Source organism: Antechinus flavipes, chromosome 1, assembly GCF_016432865.1.
Source record: "Antechinus flavipes isolate AdamAnt ecotype Samford, QLD, Australia chromosome 1, AdamAnt_v2, whole genome shotgun sequence".
Classification (NCBI taxonomy): Eukaryota; Metazoa; Chordata; class Mammalia; order Dasyuromorphia; family Dasyuridae; genus Antechinus; species Antechinus flavipes.
Genome location: NC_067398.1, coordinates 29,421,250 through 29,442,982, shown reverse-complemented (window position 1 = coordinate 29,442,982; position 21,733 = coordinate 29,421,250). Strand labels below are relative to the sequence as shown.

The 21,733-nt window shown below is 38.1% G+C and overlaps 1 protein-coding gene across 3 annotated transcripts in view; it reads left to right on the top strand.

The window, feature by feature from the left end:
• The first annotated feature begins 5,367 nt into the window (after nt 1–5,367).
• The window catches only part of EOGT (EGF domain specific O-linked N-acetylglucosamine transferase), a 38,962-nt gene continuing 22,596 nt past the window's right edge, over nt 5,368–21,733 (top strand). Inside the window, exons 1-9 of one of the 3 annotated variants that reach the window (XM_051980561.1) lie at nt 5,368–6,162; nt 7,117–7,257; nt 9,521–9,575; nt 10,183–10,408; nt 13,572–13,672; nt 14,227–14,335; nt 15,565–15,659; nt 16,465–16,569; nt 19,155–19,261. In XM_051980561.1, the coding sequence (XP_051836521.1) occupies nt 10,202–10,408; nt 13,572–13,672; nt 14,227–14,335; nt 15,565–15,659; nt 16,465–16,569; nt 19,155–19,261 (724 nt within the window). In that variant the 5' untranslated portion in view covers nt 5,368–6,162; nt 7,117–7,257; nt 9,521–9,575; nt 10,183–10,201. Of the gene's footprint in view, nt 6,163–7,116; nt 7,258–9,520; nt 10,409–13,571; nt 13,673–14,226; nt 14,336–15,564; nt 15,660–16,464; nt 16,570–19,154; nt 19,262–21,733 lie in introns of all 3 variants that reach the window. The other 2 variants (XM_051980552.1, XM_051980543.1) reach the window with 2 other exon arrangements.

Below are 21,733 nucleotides of genomic sequence, written 5' to 3'. Positions count from 1 at the left end.
TTTTCTGATTGTGATCATGTTTGTCAAGCATATTTATTTGTGTTTGGTCTCTTTTTCTCCCTAGAAGTTATTCTGTAAGTCTGCCTTCTTTTAAATCAGCAGGTAGCAGTAGTTAATGACCTGCAGGCTGATTCCTGAGACATGTGCCTTTGCAAGACAATTTGCCAAAGCTGAACTTTCTTATCTTCACATCTTTTTTGCTCTCCACCTCCCTTCTCCCTGTTACAAACTGAAAAATAGTCCAAGAGTTAAAATGTATAGCATCCCATGGAATCTTTGTGTTAGGTGGGGCTTTGAGGCCATTTACAGCTTTGCTTAGAGAGTTCTGGTGGGAAAGATAGTGCCCCTAGTACAATACCTAACATTTCATAAATCTTGAAATCCCATCCCATTCCACGTTTGAATAACTGTTAGAAAATTTTTCTTTATGATAAGCTTAAACTTAGGCCTCCCCTTCCCCCTCTCTCCCAATCTAGTTTAAGTACTACCTTCTATGTTGAAATAGAATAAGTCTAATCTCTCTTCCAAGTGACAGCCTTTCCAATCCTGGAAAGCTTCCATGACTATCACCTCAAACATCTATTTCAAGTTAGAGTTCATTCACCCAGTTGTCCATTGACATCTGGAGGCCCTTCTTCTGGATGCTCTCCAGATGTTCTTCCTAAAATGTCTTGCCCAGAACTGAACCTACTGCTCCAGATGAAGCCCATGCAGCAGAAAGGTCGATTTACTCAGACACTTTGTCAGCCCCTGTTTGCATTGGTCTCTTTTGGCTAACTTATATCATAGAATTATTGACATACTGAACTTACTGTCCACTTAGATCCTCAAACTTAATGCTTCCATAACTTAGCCATGACTCTTCCCCCATCTTGGATTTGGAAAGTAGATTTTTGGGAGAGACTTTACCTCTAAAATTTTATCTTAGATTTGGCACAAATGCCCGTCATTTTCTTTTGGGATCTTGGTTCTGTCTTTTACTATGTTGGCTCTTAACATAATTATGACCATATATTTCTTTTTGGAAGTCATTGACAGAAATGTAGAACAACACACAGTGGGGCAGATCCTTGGGGGCAGAGAACATCCACTAGAAACCTTCCACTGAACTTGAGGTCAGCAGAGACTGGATCCCAAATCTGCCTTTGCCATTTGGAGGCTGTTGCTACAGGCTCTGTGAAGTTCGGTTTATTAAAAGAAGACTATGTCAGTTATACCTGACTGAGGTTATTGTGAATATTATAAGTGAAATAATGTGTTTTTGCTAACTTTAAAATGTTACATAAGTGGCATCTCTTAGAAACTTGACACCTCCCCATCATTACTGTTTAGGGCCAGTCACAACCAATCCTGCATTTCTTTTTCTGGGTACTGTATTCTAGCCCCCATCTTTCCATCTTGTCCACAGAGAGAGCATTGAGAGTCTTTTGTCAGTTTTCTGAAATCTAGTTAAGTTTTTATTTTTATGACTTGCTAATAATCTTATCAAGTAAGGAAATTAAGTTTATGTGATGTGATCTATTTTTCAACAGTCATGGATATTTTTTCTTGTATTTATTTTTTACATTATGACATTCAAGTTATTTAATTTGAACTGTTTCTGGGAGAGGACTGTGGTCCATAAGTTGTTTTGACCTACTGTCTCCAAAGCCAGTTTTCTTGTGTAGAAGGAATGTCTTCCAGTATTTCCTTTTGCTTCTTTTCAAAATTTTCTTCCATTCCGGTTTTTCTCCCCTCTGAACTCAATTTCTCATAGCTTCTTTGGAAAGCTTCAGTTTTACTATCTTCAAATTAACTTATTTTGTGTTTTTAAATTATTTATTGAGAGCTGTAATATCTGCTCTGGATTGATTGCTATTTTTTTAATGGATTTTGTTTTGAACTATTCTTTAAGGTTTTTTTTCTTTTGCTGTTAAGTGTTCTCTGGGAAATTCATTGGATTCAGCTTTTCATCAGGCAAATGAGGATCAAGTGAGATAATATATATAAAGCATTCTGTAAATCTCAAAGCACTCTGTGTTTGCTAATATCCAGGCAGTATTAATCCATGTCTTCCCTTCACTTAATATATATTTAGAGTACTTAAATAACTAATCTTTCCATTTGTTTGTGAGATTATCTTTTCTCTTGGTTTATCTCCTTGTGTGTTACTTTGGATTTTTGTAGCCATAAAACACAGGAATCAGTTTTATTTTGTAAGACACTTTATATTAATTTTTTTGTTATTTTCCTTCTATATTCCCAAACCAATTATGTCAATTTATTATGTATGTTTTTGGACCTCATTCTTTAAAAAATTTTTGTGACTTCATGAAGATTGTGTGGATTGTCATTTTCCCTTTATTTCAGAACTTGTCTTTTTCTCTTTTGATCTCCTCTGTTTGTTCTTTTGTTAACCTCCCGTTTTACTAGGACATGACCTGTGAGGCCTGGCTACTGGCTTTTGGCTTTCTTAGGTTGTGAACTTATCAAGCCTGTCTCTACCTTGAATAACTTCCAGGAGGAGGTTTGGAGGGGAGAGAACTGGTCTGAACACTTTTCAAAAGCCCCCTTTTTCTCAGGTTCCAAACACTTCTTTCTAGTTTTTGACTTGGAATGCTGCTCTAAACACCCCATATTTGTAGTCTGTTCCTATCCCAATCCTTTTGACAGTCTAAGAGAATTAGTGCAAACTTTTGGAATGGGAGTATTGGTGTTCAGGCAGCATCATGCCTACAAGTGGGCTCCTAGTTTCAAGGTGGCCTCTGCATGTTGGTATAATGGTTGTGCTGATAGTCGAAGGTGGCAATAGTGAAAATTCAAATATTAGTTGGTATTAAAATATGAGAAATAATGGGTAGGATGATTTCAGAAAAACAGTGAAGTGATTATAGAATCAAGAAAACATATATACAAATGGCAATGTTGTTCTATGAACAACTATTCTCAGCAGTTTCATTATACAAGACACTCTTAAAGGACTCATGCTGAAAAATTCTATCTCCAGAGCAAGAACTGATGGAGTCTGATTGCAGATGGACTTATGTTGTTTTTCTTTTTCTTTTTTTTTTAGTTTGAGTTTTCTTCCACAAAATTACTCTCATGGAAATATATTTTACGTGATTACATACATTTAACCTATAACCTCTATTGGATTGCTTACTGTCTCAGGGAGGGAGAGAATTTGGAACTCAAAATAAAAATGAATGTTGAAACTTTTTATATGAAATTGGGAGAAGAAAATACCGTTAAAAATTTTCTTCATGGGGAAAATAACTCCTGGCCCAATTTATCTCATCCAATGAGATTGTGTAAAATACTCAGCAAACAAGAATTGCTATTTCTGATATCCCTTATTGTTTTTATTTTGTTTTCAGTTAGCAAATTTATGGACACCATCACTGATCAACTTGCCATCATTTTTCTCATCTCTAAAATAAGGATACTTTATTTGATAGAACATCTCAACATACAGGAGCCCCATAATCATTAGAAACAGATGCAAACATTTCAAATATAATACTTGAGGTATTTTTTTCTAGTGAACGATGTATTCTGCTCTATTTTAAGGAATCTGCATGGTATTTGTGCCAAAAAGTATCTTAGTATATAACCAAATGGAAAACCAGTTAGAATTAAAAAAAAAAAAAAATCTTCTGGACCATTTGACAAGAAACTGCAGTATGTTTCTAGTGTTTGCCAAAAGTAGTGTTGTGGCAAATAAATTGGGAAAATACAAAAAATATGTATTTGTTTTTTGCTACCTTTATTTTCATTGCCAATGAGATTGGATTAGAGTATCAAATAAACCCTGGGCTTTTGGTACAATTTTTCCCCCTCTAAGTGAGGCTCTCCTGTAAGAGACCCAAAGAGCTCTGATAATTATTTCATTCCTAGAATTATTTCCCATAGTTTCTAAGCTATTTAGGTTGGCTGGGGGTTGGAAGTGAATTAAACAGCAATCAATAAGTATTTATTAAACATCAGCCACATATTGGGCACTATGCTATGTATACTAGATAGGTGAAACCATCCCTGCTTTTGAGGAGCTTACATGCTAACATTTGTTAACATGTATAATTGCATTTGGTATGATGGGATTTAACCTCAGTTGTTTATGGGGAATTGTGATTTGTAGTTTTGTTGGCATATGGAACTAGTAAACCTTATTTCATCAATGAAGTAACAGAACAAGTTTCCCCTTCCTTGCCCAAACAAAAAGCCTGAGGGAAATTGTCAATATGCATGGATCTTTAGTTGAACTGCATTTATACTTTGAACTTCCCATTTCTAAGGATTAAATTATTTCAGGAGGTCAAATGAAATTACCTCGAGGCTGGTTGGTGGTACTGTGGATAGAATGTTGGATGTCGATACAACTTTAGATTTACTAGCTCTGTGACCCTGAGCAAATTACTTAAGCACTGTCTGCCCAGCTTTCCTATGAAATGAATGGCACCTGGGTCTCAAGGTTGTGAGGGTAAAATGGGTTCATTGGTAGAGCTCTTTGTAAACTTTAAAAAACCACAAAACTTCATTAATGCTTTTTAATGCTATTAATGAATGCTGTTAATGTTACTAATAATCACGGTGACTCCTACCTACCTCCACAATATTATCTCTACTCATACAGGCTTATTTTAGTTTTAAGCCACTTCAAATCTCCCAATTGGTTTTTGCACCTCCAATCTCTGCCAGCACTCTCCATTTCATTTTATACACAGCAGCAGAATTGATATTGCTACAACACAAATCTGAGTGTCAGATTCCTGAATAATCTTCAGTGGTTTCTGGTTCCTTACAAGATAAAGTATAAAGTCCTGCGTTTGCCATTTAAAATCTTCTACAGTTAACTCCCAATTATCTTTCTGGTTTGTGTTAACTAATTTTTTTCTTCTCACCAAGTCTTGTTGATTCTATCCCTGAAACATCTACTCGTTTCCTCTGAACATGGCCACCGGGCTGAGACTTGGTTACCTGGCACATAGAAGGTTCTTAATAAACGTTTGCTGCTGTTGACTAACGTTCTCGTTTGTCAATTTTGGGGTGGTTTCCAAATTCTGAAGTGCATTCCAATTTATTAGAATCCTTAGCTTCCATTAGGGCAAAACTTCTTCAACTGTGGGTGCCCACTCCATTTGAGGTTTAATACCTGAATATGAAGATCTCAAAATTATGATTTCTTATCAGTAAAAGTTTGATTTGTATCCCTATTTTATGTACCATTGCATAAAAATTTATTGTGAAGATGAAAGGGTCAAGAGTGGACAAAGTTTAAGAAGGCTTGTGTTCCATCCTCCTCTGACTAGTCTCCTTGACATTTAGTTTCTCGCTCTGTATCCTCCCCTCTCTTGGGAGGCTAGTTCTGCCTTTTTTTTTTTTTTGCTTCTGAATCCACAGAGCTGGGGGATCACACGCAGAGCCGGGTAGAGTTTGATAATCGATTAACCTGTTTGATCCTGGGCAAGTGCCTCGTTTCCTTAGGCCTCATTCCCACTCTTCCCACCCCCACCCCCGCCTGAAAGTTTAAGGAGTGGTTCTAATTGTTCAGTCCTTTCCGGCTCCACAGCTGCTACCATCTATCCTAGGATTCCATGAATTGAATCAGAACTAAATTATTTCAGGCCAAATCAAGCCAATATACTTCGGATAGCAACAAGATGAACTAAAAAGAGGAATGACTCGTTGGCTGAGGCTTTAAGACTCAAGTGGCTCTTTATTAAGAAGGATCACCGACGTGGATTCAATAGTCTAAAGAAGCTGCAGACAAGACGGAGGGCGCGGAGGGGAGAAGAAACGGCTCACTCCCCGTGCCCTCGGCCCTGAGGCGGGACCAGGGGGAAGGAGCGACGAGCTAGGTTGGGAGCCCGGGCAGATTCGCTCGCTGCGGACTTCCCAGGGCGCAGCCGGGGGGGCGGCGGCGCGGTCCGCGCTGCCCAGGGTCTCGGCAGGACCAGCAGCCTCTGGCAGCTGTCCCGCCTGGGCTGGGCGCCCCCTGGCCCGGCTCTGGGCTCCGGGCGCCGGAGGTTTCCGGTGAGCTCCCCAGGCCGGTTATGACGACTCCCTCCTCTTTCTCCACCTCCACCGTTCCCTCCTCCTCCTCCTCCTCAAGAGCTAGCCCCAGGCGCCGCCTCCTCCTCCTTCGCCGCCGCGCCGCCGCCGCCGCCGGTTCTTGGGCTCCAGGTGGGACGCGCTCGCTCCGGGCTCTCCGCAGCCCTGCGCCCCCGACGCCGTCTCTCCAGCGCTCGCCGCGGCCCCCAGGCGCTTGGCTCGGGCTCCTGCAGAACCCAGGGCGCTTGGCTCCCCTAACCCTCCTCCTCAGCTTGCGGCCGCCGCGCTTCTCCTTCCCGGCTCCTCAGCTTCCCTAGTGGCCGGCCCGGCCCGGCTCTGCTCGGGCGCACGGGGTGCACTTGGCTGGCCCGTCCCGCCGGGCTTGCCGTCTCGCCTCCTGCCCCCTCGGCTCTCCTCGCGGGCTCTGCGCCGGGCATCTCTCCGGCCCGTCCCACCTGGCCCATCGGGGGCTGCGCGAAAAGGGGGCCTGGGTCCCTGGGGCCCGCCCGGGAGCGTGGGGAAGTTCTGCTTTCGCACTTGCCAAGGCTGCCCGTCCGAGGCGGGACCACGGGCACCCCGGGGCCTCTCCGCCCGTTCCCTAGCTAGCTCCCAGCTTCGGCTGGCACGAGGAAGAGAGGCTGCTTTGGCCGGGTGTCAAGGGCAGGACCTGAGCGTGAGAAAGGCTTCTCAGCATTGGGAGAGAGAGAGGGGGGCGAGGCGAGAGGGAAAAGGGGAAAACTGAGGACAGGGGAGGGGGAAGGAGGCAGGAAGGGAACCGAGCGGGAGGCAGAGGGAGGCAAGCCGGACTGGCGGGGGCAGGGGGAAGGCATTGTGGGAAATCTGTGGACATCCTCTATTCCTCAGCTGTAGGGTCTCTCGGAAACTTGCCTCTCACCAGCAATGGGACTCTCAGCTTCGCTGTAGCAGCAGGGCAGAGGGCGTTAGCCTGGGTGATGTATGAGGGAATTAGCTGGTCTTGGGCGCTGTCCCTTTGCATATGCTTTCTATTTTTCGGGACGTGGGAGCACCTTAGATTTAGGGGTAGAACGAACCTTAGAGGTAATCTAGTTTAATTTACTTTTGCAGGGAGCGAAGGCCCAGAGATGTTTAGTAAATTTGCCTGTCACACAGGTAGAGCCAGAATTTAAGCCCATGTCTTCTGAATGTAAATCCAGTCTTTTTTTTCCCCCAACTGTAACTGGCCTGCTCCCACAGTAGCCCAGTAAGGTAGGTACTGTCTCAGTTGTGCCCCTTGGTATTCTCTTCTCTATCTTGTCCCTAATTTTCTCCCCTCTTTCCCCTTGCAACCTTTTTTCCTTCTACTGGCTCCTGTGGAAATGGAATGGACAGCATGAGCATTTGTGACAAATTAGAGAAAAGTGGCCCTTCTCCAACGGCTGCTGAACTGTTCCCCAACCTGCTGGGAAAAATCTCTCCCTAACCCTGTGGGCTCTTCCAAGGCAGGCAGCCAGGTGCCCCAGGGCCCACTTTTTCAGCAGCAGCCAGCTTTCTCTGCTTAGGACTCGTGGGTACATGTCCCAGGCAGGGAGCCAAGTTCTGATCATGCTTCTCTGCTTTTCTCCCATGACCTCAGAGCTGAACTTCCATAGGGAACTCCTTGAATTTGGGATTTTGTTAAGGTCAAAACACTCAAGGGCCGGTCGAATTTGAAGACACTGACTTTAGAGAAGGCATTAGTCTGGGGGTTAGGAAACTAAGGGGTTCAATTTCTGCCTGTGAGCACATTCTAGTTTTGTGGCCTTGGATCAATCACTTAAACCACCAGGCAAATTGCTAAGATTTTGGCTGTATAGTTCTGTCTCCCTTGATGGAGGGAATTCCCCACACATATATACAATGTTGTACCGTTTGCAAAGTGCTTTACAAATGGTATCTCATTTGATCATTTGAAATGCTATTCACATTTTACAGAAGAGAAATATGAGATTGAATTACCTGACCATGAATCTGGATCAAAACAAAAACCAAGCCATTATGACTGATGAAGTTTGGGGTGACCTCTACATAGTGCTTTAAGTTTGGCAAAGTGCTTTATTTGCATGTATGCCTGATTCTTATAAGAGCCTTGTGAAGCTGTGGTTATTCCCATTTTACAGATGAGGAACTGTGATTCAGAGAGGTTATTTGATTAGCCCTGGGTCATATAGGTGGTAGTGGATTTGAAGCCAGTTCTTTTGTCTCAAAATTTAGCCTTCTGTATACCATACTAATTTATCTAACCTTGAATCTTAGACTGTGGGGTCATTAGCTTAGGGAAATTGGGGAACTTGGGGGAAAGGAGAAAGTTTAAAATGGAAATGCCATGGGACATCATTGAGATAACAGGTTTGCCACATGGTGGTGAGGACCTAGTGGAAGTTACCAATTCAGGTAAAATACTATGATTCACTGAATCATATTCTAATAATGAGCCATTAACAAAATTACTCATTGCTTAGGAGGCTCATTAGGGCTTGGTATGGTAGCCTCGTAAGTACAGTAGATACAGAGAACTTGGATTTTAATTCACCTCTAACATTTACGGGACATTTCACATAAAATCATTGAACCCTCAGCTTCTTCGTTTGTTAAATCTGGATAGTCAAAGCTGGTATCTGTCTCACAGAGCTCTTGTAAGGAGGCTAGATTAAGTCCTTTATAAGCCTGAAAAGTATCTGGCTATATGCATATGTATGTGTATGTGTGTGTGTGTGTGTGTGTTATGTGGATATCTAGATGTTAAATATTTTTAAACATTTTTTTTAATGTTTTGGATTCCAGATTCTATCCCTCCAGAAGCCTCCCTGGGATGGTAAACAATCCAAATGCGGGTGTGTGTGTGTGTGTGTGTGTGTGTGTGTGTGTGTGTGAGAGAGAGAGAGAGAGAGAGAGAGAGAGAGAGAGAGAGAGACAGAGACAGAGACAGAGACACAGAGAGAATCTCTTCTGGAAGTTTGATATTTATAGTATTTATATTTTAAAATTTTTTTAGGGAATTTTAAGTGCATCAAGGGCAGCTAGATGGTATAGTGGATAGAATGACAACTCCAAAATCAGGAAGATTCATTTGAATTCAAATCCAGCTGTAGACATTTACTAGTTGTGTGACCCTGGGTATGTCACAACACCATTTCCTCATGTGTAAAAGGAGCTGGAGAAGAAATGGCAAACCATTTTAGTATCTTTGCCAAGAAAACCCCAAACAAGAGTAAGATATGACTGGAAACAACTGAAAAAAAAAAAGGGCATTTTTCATGGGGAAGATCTTAGTTTTGGAATTAGATCTAACCTCAGATGGCATCTTACTTCCTGATTTTATGGATGAGGAAATTGAGTCCCAGAGAGTTCATATGACCTGATCAAAATGTTACAGATACTTGTGCATTGGTCTTTAACTCCAAAATCAGCATCCTTCCTTCTTTCTGACAGTTACCAAAGTGAAAGACGTAACCTGCCTCATGTGCTTTTTATTTCTTTTATTTTTTAATAGGTTTTATACTCTTAAAAACATTACAAGCAGCTTCTGACCCTCTGAGATTAAAGTGGTAAAATAACATTTTCTTATTTGTTATTATTAATATGGTCAATTTGCAAAATTATCATATCACTCTATGATGATAGTTTCAATTAAAGACATTAATTCCCCTTTGGCTTCACATAGTCCCTTGATCCCTCTGAGCCACATAGGAGAGGAAAAGAGAAGGTCACCACTGCTGACCTCAGCGCAGTACTGGCTTTCCTCCATGTATAAGGTGACCTTCTTGGTTGGCCCAAATCTATCAGCATCTTTCTAAAATCTGTTCACCCCGAACTTGTTAGTGAAGACTAATATTAAAATCAGTGCTGCTGGGGCAGCTAGGTAATGAAATGGATAGACATATGGCCTTAGATTCTGAATTCAAATCTTGATTTAAATAACCCCAATTGCTTCATTCCAACCTCCCCCCCAAAAAAAAAACAAAAACAAAAACAAAAACAAAAACCCAACTCTAAACAATCATTGGTGTTTTGAATTCCCTCCCCCTCCAACACAATATGGCAGAGATAAGAACATGGACCTGTTGACTATTTGGGGTGTTTGGTCATTGATGCCCTTTAATAAAATTGAGGGAAATGAATTAATGATGATGATAATTTCCTTTTGTGTGGCAGGCTTTCTTCCTTGGTTATAATGTTCTGGCTGCTTGTGTTTGGGGTGCTGCTTCATGACATTCTGCAGAGCAACCAAGATCAAACTTCTCACTTGAAAGACCTTCCGGGGCCATTGTCCTCCACTTCTTGGAGCCTTCACTTACCTGATGAGCACGTGCCTTACTTTCTCCACAACAACAGACATCTTGCTGCAGTCTGTGACAAGGATCCGCAGTGTCCTTATAAAGTAGGTCTTTTCCCCTTCTTGTTTGTTTATGGAAATGTTGAGGTTCAAAAGAGACCCCAAAAGATTGGGATCACAGACTGGTATTATGACGTGTCTCAAAAGAATTTGCAGCTTTGAGCCTATCTCCAAGTCAAGGGGCAAAGTTTATTATAATTGTAACACTAGTTGAAGAGGGCTATGTTCCAAAAGGATTTCGCAAAGAACCAGATGCAAGAAGATAAATTTATAGGAAAAAAACAAAAGATCCAGTTCTTCATGTCACTGATATGCTAATTTTATGGCTTAGAGGTTGAACTGAGGAGTGGTCTGATATGCACCTCACTATTTGTCTCAGAAACTCTTGTTATTATGAAACAACAGACTGTTATCTGGCAGTCAACAAAGTTTGTAGGATTATACTATAGTATTCCTAAGGCCAGGAGACTTTAGGATCATTGACAAACAGATTGTTAGAACAATAGCACTCCTAAGGTCTGGGGGACCTCAGGATTCCTGCCATATGGCTGCTAGTAGCTGCACCCTATCAGAAAGATGTTGTTCCATGGGGAATAAATAGTTAAAATAGGATTGAAACCTACATTTTTATCAACTCCAAGTAGTATTCTATGGATCACCTGTCAACATTTACAAAAAAAAAAAAAAAAAAGCCCCAAACAAACCGATATACAGGTTTTCACAAAGTTTACAATAGTGTAAGCTATCAAAACATGATTTCTACACTTTGAAGAGGAAGGAAAAGACCCTCACCAGGGTGATGGAGGAATCTCTCTTCGTGAAAGTTCCTTGAGACCCTTGGCTTCATCATTAAAGTGTCCATGTAATTAAGATGACCCTATTGCTGCCTCCTTTCTGTTTTAGCAGAGTTGAAAATGCTTCAGTTTGGAGCCCATTAAGGCATTGTTTGTTTGCCAGAAAGATCAAAGCTGAGCATTGTAAAGCTTCCTTTCCCAGGCTTGTTGGCACAGGATATGAGGTGGGAAAGAGCTGCCTGGGAATCCTGAAGGATCTCGTCTGTGACCCAGCTGCAGAGCTGCCAGCTAAGCTCACCCACAAGGGGCCGCCCGTGTGTTTGCCAACAGCAAACGTGGTTCTTTTTGGGGACCAGGATTGGTCTTGATGATCAGTGGAATTTCCGATTCCTTCGATTTGATTACTTGCCTCTCCTAGGTTTCCCTTTCACAAGGAAAACAAGGGAATCTTGCAAATACAACTTCAATTGAAAATAATCTCTGAGGACTAAATCCAGGTCTAGGGTCATTTTTGTTAGTGTGAAGAAGTTCCTTTTAAATTGGCCTAAGGTGCTACAGGTGTGATGGTATTTATTGGCAAACCCAGCAATGAACATTTTTGGGGAGTGGTGAGGAAAACAATCTGAGCACATCTCTTTTCAAAGAATAATTTCTTTTGTATTGATTTTTTGTTGTTTTTAAATTGCCTTCATTTCAAAATATTTTCTTCCCCTTTCACCCAATTCCCACATTTAAATTTATTACTTGATTAAAGAAATCTAACAGAGTATTTAGTAATGCAAAGCCATAGTCTCCCTTTCCACAAAGAAGGGAGAAATGATACACTTTCTCCTTTCCTTTTTGATCATAAACTTGATCCTAAATTGCATAATACTTTTTTTTTTGTTGTTGTTCCATTTACAATAGTTGTATTCATTGTATTATTCTGGATAGTAGTGGTATTCATTGTAATATTGTGGATCTGCTTGTTTCACTTCCTATAAGTTTTCTTATAGATCTCTAAGTTTTTCATATTCATCATTTTTTTAGGCTTTACTAATATTCTACTATGTTCAGACGTCACAATTTGTTTCCCCAATGCCCCAGTTCATGGGCATCTTCTTTGTTTCCAGAAAGCTCAGTTATAATTATTGTAATGTGTTTAGGGTCTTTCTTTGACTTCCTTGGGGTATACATCTAGCAGTGAGGGACATGTTTGGATCACAGCACATTTCTTTCAAGTAACTTTTTAAACTTTTAAACATAGAGAACATGAAGTCTTTATTCCTAAGATCCTAGTCTTGTTATTGATGGCATTTATTTTCTTAAAATGAGTCTAGTAGAATCAAACTCCTTTTTTGTTTCTGTACCTCTCTCACTTTGGACAGTTCTCAGCACATAGGAAGGCTAGGGGCCCAGTGGTGGTATTGCTGGGTCAACATAACAGTTTAGTGACTTTTTAGGTACAATTCCAAACTTCTTCCTAGACCAATTCATAATTTCACCAAGAGTGCCTTACTGTACCTGCCTTCCCACAATTCTTCATTTGCATTTTTGGTCACCTTTATCAATCTTATAAGTGTTTTGTAGAACCTCAGAGTTATGTTCATTTGAATCTCTAATTGTTAGTGATTTGCAGAATCCTTTTTTCAATAGTATTTTATTTTCCCCAAAACATGTAAAGATAAGTTTCAACATTTATCTTGGCAACATCTTGTGTTGCAAATTTTTCTCCCTTCCTTCTCTTCTCCCATCCCATCCCAAAGTCAGAAAGCAATCATATGTTAAACATGTGTAATTCTTCTAAACATATTTCCATACATGTCATGATGCACAAAAATAATCAGATCAAAAGGGAACAAAAACATGAGAAAGGAAAAAAAACTAGCAAAAACCCAACAACAACAAAAGAGAAGATACTATCCTTTGATCTACATTCAATGTTCATAGTTTTCTCTCTGGACATAGATGGCATTTTCCATCCCAAGTCTATTGTAATTGCCTTGAATCATCTTATTGATGAAAAGAGCCAAGTTCATCACAATTGATTATCAGATTTGCAGAATTTTTCACATATTTGTTGAACACATTTCTTCCTGTGAAAACTGCTTTTTTCATATCCTTTGATATTGAGGAATGGCTTTATTTTTATATATTTGAATACATTCTTTTTATATCTTGAATGTGAGACCTTTATTGTAGAAATTTGTCATAGAAATTTTCCCCCTTTTATCTATTTTCATTCTAATTTTAACTTTACTGATTTTATTTGTGGAAAACTTTTAAAGTTTTCCTATAATCAATATTGTTTAATTTATCTTCTATGATCCTTTTAATTTCTTACTAAGTTATGAGAAATTGCATCAAGATGGGACTTTAATGTTAGAAGATTATGAAAAGTGTGTGTGAAAAGCCTGGTTCTGTTTATATTTTAGAAACATTTAAAGCATCTTGAATCCTGTTGGGGCTATGAGAAAGCATGCAGACCAGAGTCTCGGTTTGGTTATCCCATTTGTAATTATGTGGATATGGGATGGTAAGTTTCTCAATCATTTTTTTCTTTTCTGTTTTTAAAATCTTGTATTTTCTTTCTCTTATTGTATCATTTCCTTAGATACTCAGGCAATCAATAATTGAATATTGATTAAGTACCTATTATGTTTCAGAAACTTTGCTAGGTAGATATTCAAGGTGGATGCAAAAGCTGCCCCACATGTTAATAAATCTGACTCCCTCTCTTCTCCTGACTTTAGATAGAGATAGGCTTCAGAGAGACTTCTCTATAGAAGATAAAACACTATTTCTATACTAATTCTAAAGGGGAACATTAAGTATAAAAAATCTTTTTAAAACCTATTAAGTAAATGAAGTAGAACTGTACCTAATTAACAGCTTGTTATCTTAGGTTTCAGGATATAATTCTTTCGTTTCTATTTTGGATTTTATTTTGAAGCCATGAATATTTGCTTAGGCTTGATTTTTATTCTCATGATCACTATTGGATAGCTTTTAACTTTGGAAATTAGAAGAGTAAAAATTAATTAATTTTTTAAAAAAGGATAAATATTCTCAACTTTTAAAAAATATTAGGACTAATACCATTGAATCAGCTCAGGAGATATTCTGGAAACAAGCAGATTTTGGTTATGCAAAGGAGCGCCTGCATGAATTACGGACCCTCTGTCAACCTATGGAAACAGTAGGTATTTTGGTCTTAAAAAGCCTACATTTTTCTTCTTTTTAAAAATCATCTGAATTCTAATTTTTTAAGAAAAATCATAGATAGCGCTGTGGTGTGTGTCATTATGATACAAAGAAGAATTTGTTAATATGCATATTTCTTTAATTTATATCAAAATCTCACACTAAAACTTCCTCAATAGTTCTTTTCCATCCCACCTATTCAATAGCAATAGAGACAGCGTGTCATGGTTTACTCTTTGAGCCTATCTGGTTGCGATCTGTGGAAATGGAAGGGAATTCCTACATCCAGAACATAGATCCTTGAGGTATTGATGACATTGGTAATGCTTTGGATTTAAGGTACTTTTTCCTTCTGGAGAATATGAAAACATTTAGATTTATCTTTATAAATTCCCTCTGAAATAATTTGAAAACAGTCATGTTTTCTTCATTTTGCCAATGGCTATTGAATGGGTTAGCCAGAGTCATTGATTTATCAACTTATGGAGGTTGGGTTCAGGTTTCCATATTTGTGAGGTAATATTTTAATCTTCTGATCCCAGTTTGGGGTTTGTACTCCCATCATCTCTCAAGAGCCAAGCCCTAGAGTTATAAAAAGAACCTCAGTGGCCATCTAGTCCAACGTCCTCATTTCTACATATTAAAAAATGGAGCCTCAGAGAAATTAAATAATTAGCTCATGATGTCTCCCATTATCTCTTGGGGGGGATTGTGAAATTTAAAAAAAATTGCCTAAACTAAATTAATTCAAATTATATGAAATTGTAAAACTCTACTTTCTCTTTCCCTCCAGCAGTTTGGATAGTTCAGTAGTAGTTCTCCTAAATGAATAATTATAGCACAAAACTGAGCTGGCTTTGGCTGAGCCTGAGTTAGCTTTGTGTTGGTAATGGTGATGTTGCTATACTTTGGCCAGAGAGAGACTAGCAACAGATCTGTGGATGACCCTGGGAAACTTTTCAGCTTATTTTGAATGACATCTTCCAAAGTGATGAGTTAGATTTTATCTACGCCCAAATGGCACCAGTAAAGAATCTTTCTTCTATGGAAATTGGGGAGATGAATCTCATGAAAAACTTCAGTTGTGAATTTTTCTAATGTTGATTAGTAGGATTTTAAAAATATCTTTGTTGATAGCTTGGATTTATTCCTGTGAAACTGTTTTTGCTTGTCCTTTGATACTGAGAAATGGCTCTTATTGTTGTGTATTATTTATTCCTTCAGGGTGATTCCTGGCTACTTTGTTCACGCTACCTTCAGTACTGCAGAGCATCAAACCTATACATTGATCTAAGACAAGTGAAGAGAAATCATGACAGGTACTTTTATGGCTCATCTAAATCTTGATGGACTCAATAAGCCAATCAATAAACATTTATTAAGTACCTACTACATTCTAGGCCTTGTGCTAAATTCTGGGGATGCAAAATGTGGTGCAAAGCTGTCTTTTCCCTCAAGTTGCTTACAGTCTAACTGGAGAGAGAAGCAGCAAACAAATATGTGCAAAGCAAGTTATATATACAGGATAAATTGAAATACAGTTGTCCCTTCCATATCTTGGAGCTTAGAGGTATGATGCCTCCATTATCTGGAAAAACCATGTAAAATATTTTGGTTCTTTCTTCATACCAGAGGAAAAATCTTTTTTTCTTTCTTTTTTCTTTCTATTTTATGGAGTGTTTACAGAACCTTATTGTAAAATTTGGGTTGATATTATATGATATTGTACAAATATTTCATGCATTTCTAAGTTTCTAAATTTTTTTTTTGTATGTCAGTTAACCCCCAAATGCCTTGAGTAATTCTCTAATATTTCAAGTTGTAGAGCAATTGTTCATCTCCATTGTTAGAGGGAACTCACTAGGATTTCCCTATATCAAAGAAATCACAACTTGGATTGAAAAAAATAAATGTAAATGTTGTATTCCTCTAGCAGATTGTAAGCTTCGAGTGGTTTTTTTATTTTGTGTTTGTGTTCCCAGAACTTAGTGTAGGTGTTGTATCTGCTAAGGGCTTAATAGTGCTTGTTGGATGGAACTGAATGTGTATATTTTGATAGTCTATGTATTAAGCCATATCTGAAGCTACTGGGAATTAACTTGATGTTTATTTGTTGTGAAACAGATTTAAGGAAAACTTCCTACAGAAAGGTGACATAGGAGGTCATTGTAAACTTGATGTTCGTGCATTGATATCTGAAGGTCAACGGAAAAGCCCTCTACAGTCTTGGTAAGATTTAAAAAAATTTTTTTTCTCCCTATGGATATGTATCTTTGACAAGTATGTGTGGAGTATTTATTTAATCCATCTATCTAGTTTATCTATCTATCTGTCTGTCTGTCTATTTCTCCATCTGTCTATTCATTTATCTATCCATCCATTCATGTATCTGTCTTTCTGTCTAATCTATCTATCTCTCTATCCATCACTTATTTATCATCTATCTATCCATCTATCTGTCTATTTATCTAATCTATCTGGCTGTTTGTCTATCTCTCTATCTGAATGTCTATCTATCATCTATCTATCCATCCAACCATCCATCCCTTCATTTGTATATATGTCTGTCTGTCTATTTATCTAATTCCTCTGTCTTCATCTATCTATCTCTCCATCTAAATGTTCATTTATCTGTCTATCCTCTATCCATCCATCCCTTTATTTGTATATCTGTCTGTCTGTTTGTCTATCTTTTTAACTATCTCTTTACTTAGTTCCCTTCTCCCCCTACCCCACACATATCAATGAGATCACAGGTTCTTTTGAGTGTTTGAGGATAGAAAAGGATTGGCATTGGGCCTGTGATTATGCGACTATAGGAATACATCCCTATGTATATTTTCAGATGAGGAAATTCCTCCTTCTTTGCAACTCATAGCCTGAGAGAGTTGCCTAGAACATGGAGAAGTTAAAGGGCCTCCCCAGGGTCACACAGGTGATACATGTCAGGGTCAGGACTTGAAATGAGCTCTTCCTAGAGCTGAGGCCAGCCTTTTCTCCAAATTGTTTTCTATCCATGCTGACATATCCTAAGATTTTAGTGTGATACTTTAAATGAGGAAAATATCAATATATTTCTAGAGAAGACAGAGCTGGGCTTATCTATAATACCCCAAAACATATATTTATTAGAAATCTAAGTTGTGTAAATATCTGCCACAACATTTAACTGGTCATAAATATCAAGGGGGAATGGATGCGTGTTTATCAATTACATTTCATTCATCAGAGAATATCTGTGACTTCATACTTTAACAGTGATGGGAGGGACATACAGAATGATAGAATCTCAGAGCTGAGGACCTTAGGGACCAACATGTAGTTAGATGGAAATCCTCCCTACAAGATCCCAAATGAGTGTTCGTTTAATTTTTACTTCATGGTTTCTACTGAGGGGGAAACTCAAGGTAGTTCATTTGGCTTTTTGAAAGCTTGGATGATTAGGAAAATTATTCTGTCATCGAGCCATAAAACCTGATGCTGAAGAAATTCTATAACTGAGTGATGAGTTTCATAGTTTGTAGGGATAATATAAATGAAACAGTGGTGTCTGTTTATAATATTGATCTTATAATAAAAATAATAACATCTGTATGTGGCAAACCATGATATAAGTGTTTTCTACTATTCATAATCACTGTATTTGAGAACACAGTTTGATTCATAATGTATATGAAGCAGTGGAAAGCAAGCTGGATGCAGAGGAAAAGACACCTCTGCTATTTAGTCCTTTTGTGACTTTGAAGAAGCCATTGCTCCTGGAAAGGTGTTAATCTCTTACAGCTTTACTCCACTCGCAATTCCTGCCACTTTCTGAACCTAAATACTCTTTAGCTGTTATTCTTGTTATGTATAATTTTTCATTATAATGATATGATATAATATGATGCAATATTTTATAATAGTACAGTATGATATAATGTAATTTAACATAGCATATGACATAGTATAACATAATATGATATAATATAACATGATTTTTACTTTTTTATAATACAATAAATATATATTTATGTATATAACATTTATTTATATATATTTATAATATTTATATGTTTATTTATAACATAACATAATAAATATAATATAACATAATATAATGTAATATAAGCTTCTTGAGGTCAGTATCTGCTTTTGCTTTGTGTTTATGTCTAAGGCACATAATAAGTGCTTAACAACATTTTTTAATTCATTCATTTTAGTCATTCACTGCTTAAAGTCACCTAGTTAGGTATCTGAGGCAGCTTTTGAGCCTGTCTTTCTCACTTCAAATCCAGTACAGTATTCACCAAGGCACATTCATTTTTCCTTTACTCTGGAAAACTTCCCTGATTCTTTATGCTACAGAGTATTTATTCTTGAGTAACTTAAATCTTTAGTTTTACAAATAATGTTACAACAGAATATAACTCAATGGTTTAAATTTAAGTTTAGTTTAATCAGTAGATTACATTTTATAACCTCTTAATATAGTTTGTATCTTAAAGTTGACAATTTATTTAGATTCAAGTAGTAATGATTGTAAGTCATCCATCTCTCCACCTAGTAAGAGTCCCAAGTTGTTGATATGGCAGGACAGAGAAGAATTCTAATTTGCCCAGTTTTTCATCTGGATACGAAAGAGCTATTTATTTCTTAGGTTAAGTGTAAATTGGCCTCATGTAACCTCAACGCCACTGCCTCAGTTTCCTTGGATTAATTAATGTTGGTTGCCCCAGATAAGTAATCTGTCTCCTGGAGCTTGTAAGTTACCAGCTTGCAGTGGGAAAATCTCAGCAGCATTTTGAGAAGGATCTCATCATTGCTCATTTCAGGTTTGCTGAACTACAAACGTACACAGAGCTAAGCTTCAGACCTATCGAAGACGGCAAGTGTGACGTCATAATAGAAAAGCCAACTTACTTCATGAAGTTAGATGCAGGTAATGGAGAGCTTGTCTGTCTGCTCCTTTTGCAGCCGCCTCTTTCATTGCTGAGCTGCTCTGTGAGGTGTTCCTCATTAGTAACAGTGGAGATGCTGTATATTCACTAGTGGTCACGGATGGCAATTTCCTTTGGCCATTATCAGTTGGGAGTGGAAATTGAACTTGGGTGGTGATAGGAGCAGGGAGTTTCTTTTCAGTCTTTCCTAGCTAAAGGAAAGTAGGTTATGTCTCTGGGGAAGGAATTTAACTGGTGAGAACTTCTCTTTTCTCTGTCATATCTTATGAGGAAGATTCTTCAAAGTGACATAGCTGTCCCATGATCTTCTTTTGATTATGCTTTGTGAAAACTAATTTCATTAAAAGTCATTTTCATACTCAGGGTAGAAAAATACTTTTAAAAACCTTTTCAAGGTGAGCTTTCTAACGTGTGTGTGTGTGTGTGTGTGAGAGAGAGAGAGAGAGAGAGACACTAAAGATTCACTCTTGTGAATTTTAAAAAAATAAAATGATTCCCTCCCCCCCCCCCCCCATAAAGAGCTGTGTCTCTTGACTACAAACCTATTATTTTAATTTTTAAAATCATGGCCTACTTCTCAGGTTGAGAGGCTATATAATACATTATCTTCCTCATTATGAGAGGCAGATTATTCTGCTACACCTGATCAAAATTCATGAGAGGCTGGGCTTAAAGTGAAATATAGAGAACTTTCTGTCATGAATCTTTCAGAATTATCACAATTTATTGATAGTATTTTTAATGTGCCCCACCTTTTGAAGACATAATTCTTATGTAAGAAAGTTTTGGGTTTAGAACTCAGACAAGTTCAGGTGTTTGTTTTTTTTTTTTTTAAAGTAGGCACAGCAAATGAAAATGAATTGATCAAGATTCTGTAAAAAATGCAAATTAAAAATTGGCAAGAAAAACAGTCTGTGAAAGAACTGATGCCACAGTGAACCTTTGAAATTTATGTACACACTGATAAAAATATGCCAAGTAAAAGCAAGATGCTAGCATGGAGATGTACTTCACCAGATTCCTAACAATTAAGGTCAAAACTAGCATAGAACAGTCAGGGCTTTGCTCCAGGCTGCCGAAGTTTAGAGGGTATTGATAGCCTTTGCACTTCTTCCTCACAGAAACAATTGCATTAGCACCCAATTAGAGAGGATAATTAATTATAAGAGGAAGTTACTAGATGACTCATTCTTCCCCCTCCCCCTAATCCTGTTAGTTTCTTTGTGACCTGTTCCCTTCCAGGTATGAGAAGAGGAGAAGGTGCTCCTCCTTCTTTCCCTCCCTGGTTCCATTCTCCTTCCTCCTCCCACAAAGATCTGGTTATGGCTTAATGCTATATATGAATCATGATTGCTACTTGTCTTTTTTTTTTTATTTTGGGTTATGAGTTTGAGCATCTTTAAGTATAAGATTTATTAGATTACAAAATCTTCAAAGGGAGCAAGGCCTGTGTTTTCTTTTTTTCTTCCTTTTTGTCCACTTTCTAGAACATCTAATAAAGTTTGGGACCATTAAAGGGCCTTGAGAAATATTGTTGACATACTAAATGATGAATGAATGGATGAAAAAGCACCGATTAAGCACTTACTATTTACCAGGTACTAAGTTTTTGGAATACAAGAGCAAAAGTTCCACTCCCTGGGCTCAAGGAACTCACATTTTAATAGATAATATTTATATGACTATATTTGCACATATTTATATTATATGTGAAGACCCTTTGGGCAGTCTAGTAAAGCCTATTAAACTTTTCTACGAACAGTGTTTTTAAGTGTATGAAATATACATAGGATTAAAAATTACTATGAAATGCAATTCAGAAATATACACATATATTTTAAAGTTCATTGATATCTAGCTTCAGATACTTAGGAGCTGTATAATCTTGCAAAATTTATGTAAATTCCACAAAAATTGCTTTTTTTCTCTATAGAATGGGAATAGCTTAGCACAGGATTCTTGTAGTGATCAAATGAGTCTACAAATGGAAAGCACTATATAAATACAGGCTCCTATTATTGGGATAAGAAGCCACATTGAATTAATTTCAAGAAAAGAGTTACTCCCTAATTGGTATGGGGTTAATCTGGCATCTGGAAAGTGTTTGTTTTTGTCTTTGGACTTGTAATTTCATTGTTCTAGGGAACTCCTTCTGCCAAGTCCAGTTTGCACTTGAAAGGGTTATATAGTCATATATATATATATATGAAAGGTGGGATTTATGCCCAAGTCTTTCTGACTTTGTGGCTGGATCTCTAATCACTACCCAACACTGCCTCTCATTTGGACAGCATGAACATATATCCTTTGTGAAAATCCAATAAATCTGTATCTGAGAAGGTAGAATTAGAAGAACTGATTATTTTTGTGATTGCCATTTGTTTCACTATAGGAACAAAGCAATGATGCTTTATGTTTTTAGGTGTTAAAAGGCATAGAATTTCATTTTATAT